This window comes from Echinococcus granulosus (assembly GCF_000524195.1).
Source record: "Echinococcus granulosus chromosome Unknown EG_S00277, whole genome shotgun sequence".
Taxonomy (NCBI): domain Eukaryota; kingdom Metazoa; phylum Platyhelminthes; class Cestoda; order Cyclophyllidea; family Taeniidae; genus Echinococcus; species Echinococcus granulosus.
This window is the reverse complement of record NW_020170657.1, coordinates 21,388-22,534: the sequence shown is the minus strand read 5'-3', so window position 1 is coordinate 22,534 and position 1,147 is coordinate 21,388. Positions and strand designations below refer to the sequence as shown.

Sequence of the window (1,147 nt, the reverse complement as noted above, 5' to 3'; positions counted from 1 at the left end):
TACGGAGCTACTGCTTATGCATCAGCTAGCATTCCACTGGGTAAGATGTTCACGGTTCAAAAAAAAGGAATTCTAACCGATATTTCCCTATAAAACACAGAAGTAGCATTCCACAATAACTCAAAGTATGCACTTCGACTAAAGGAAGGATTAGGCAAACTTTCAACATCTCATTGAAGCACACACGACCCTCATGCACTAGACAGAAGGGATGATGTGACAAACACAGTGAGACTAACATCTATCAGGGAGGGGATGTAGTACTGCTATATAGGCCAATGCTGCTCCCTGGAGTACACCGCAACTTCCATCATCCATGGGGCAAATACACACTCCGCGTGATGAAAGTTATCATACCAGCAAAATACTTCGGCCACAATGCACAATTCCATCCTCAACCAACCACTGTGCATCACACTAAAATGTGGCCTTGCAAAGTTATACCACCTGTCGGTTACGAAGATGTGGTATGTGCACTAACTAAGATAACATCTGCAGACTGCCCACGAGAACAGCATTGGTGGCAGCGTTCAATATATGCAGTAAATTTATGAGTACTTTGGGCAAGAGGCGGTAAGCAGATTTGGATTTCGTTAATAACTGGCCAACATCTGCCCTCGAGGAGGGTGTGTGCTCTCAACAGACATAATCTTGTTCACGGTGCCCCATTAACAATGAACGACCCTATCCAATCATTCTACACGTTCAAAAGGATTAAGGGAAGAGAAAGACATCGAATCGACTACAACATTATCACGCAGGGGCTGTAGCGTTAGTGTGAAGGAAGGTTAGAAGTGTATAGGCAGGACTGAATGGACATGCAGAAGAGAAGCACAAGCTGTGGAGTCTGATGAGCCATGGTAACGAAGTCAAACGACAAAATAAGTCGCTATCATATCTACGTGAACTTAACCCTAGAGTTGAAGCATGGAAGCTAAATGCAAATATTTAATGCAACTTTGACATCATCACAGTGTAGAGGTTCGTTATCTGATGCGCGCGGTGATTAAGGTAGTACTGCAAATCTTCCATCCCCTGCTGACACAACAATGGGGTGAGAAATAAGATCAAAGTAACAGTGGAAGAGAAAAATGCGCGCACAGCTCATAACAAACGGTTGAGCCGGATCAGGGGATAAATGAGACAC

At 43.9% G+C, this 1,147-nt stretch overlaps 1 protein-coding gene across 1 annotated transcript in view; it reads left to right on the top strand. All coding sequences in view use genetic code 11, as the record gives it.

The window, feature by feature from the left end:
• Positions 1-341: 341 nt before the first annotated feature.
• EGR_10826 (hypothetical protein) overlaps positions 342-1,147 on the top strand; it is a gene marked incomplete at both ends in the record, with an annotated part of 9,689 nt that continues 8,883 nt past the window's right edge. The window contains one exon of the mRNA XM_024500075.1: positions 342-467. Within this exon, the coding sequence (XP_024345511.1) occupies positions 342-467 (126 nt within the window). The remainder of the gene's footprint in view (positions 468-1,147) is intronic.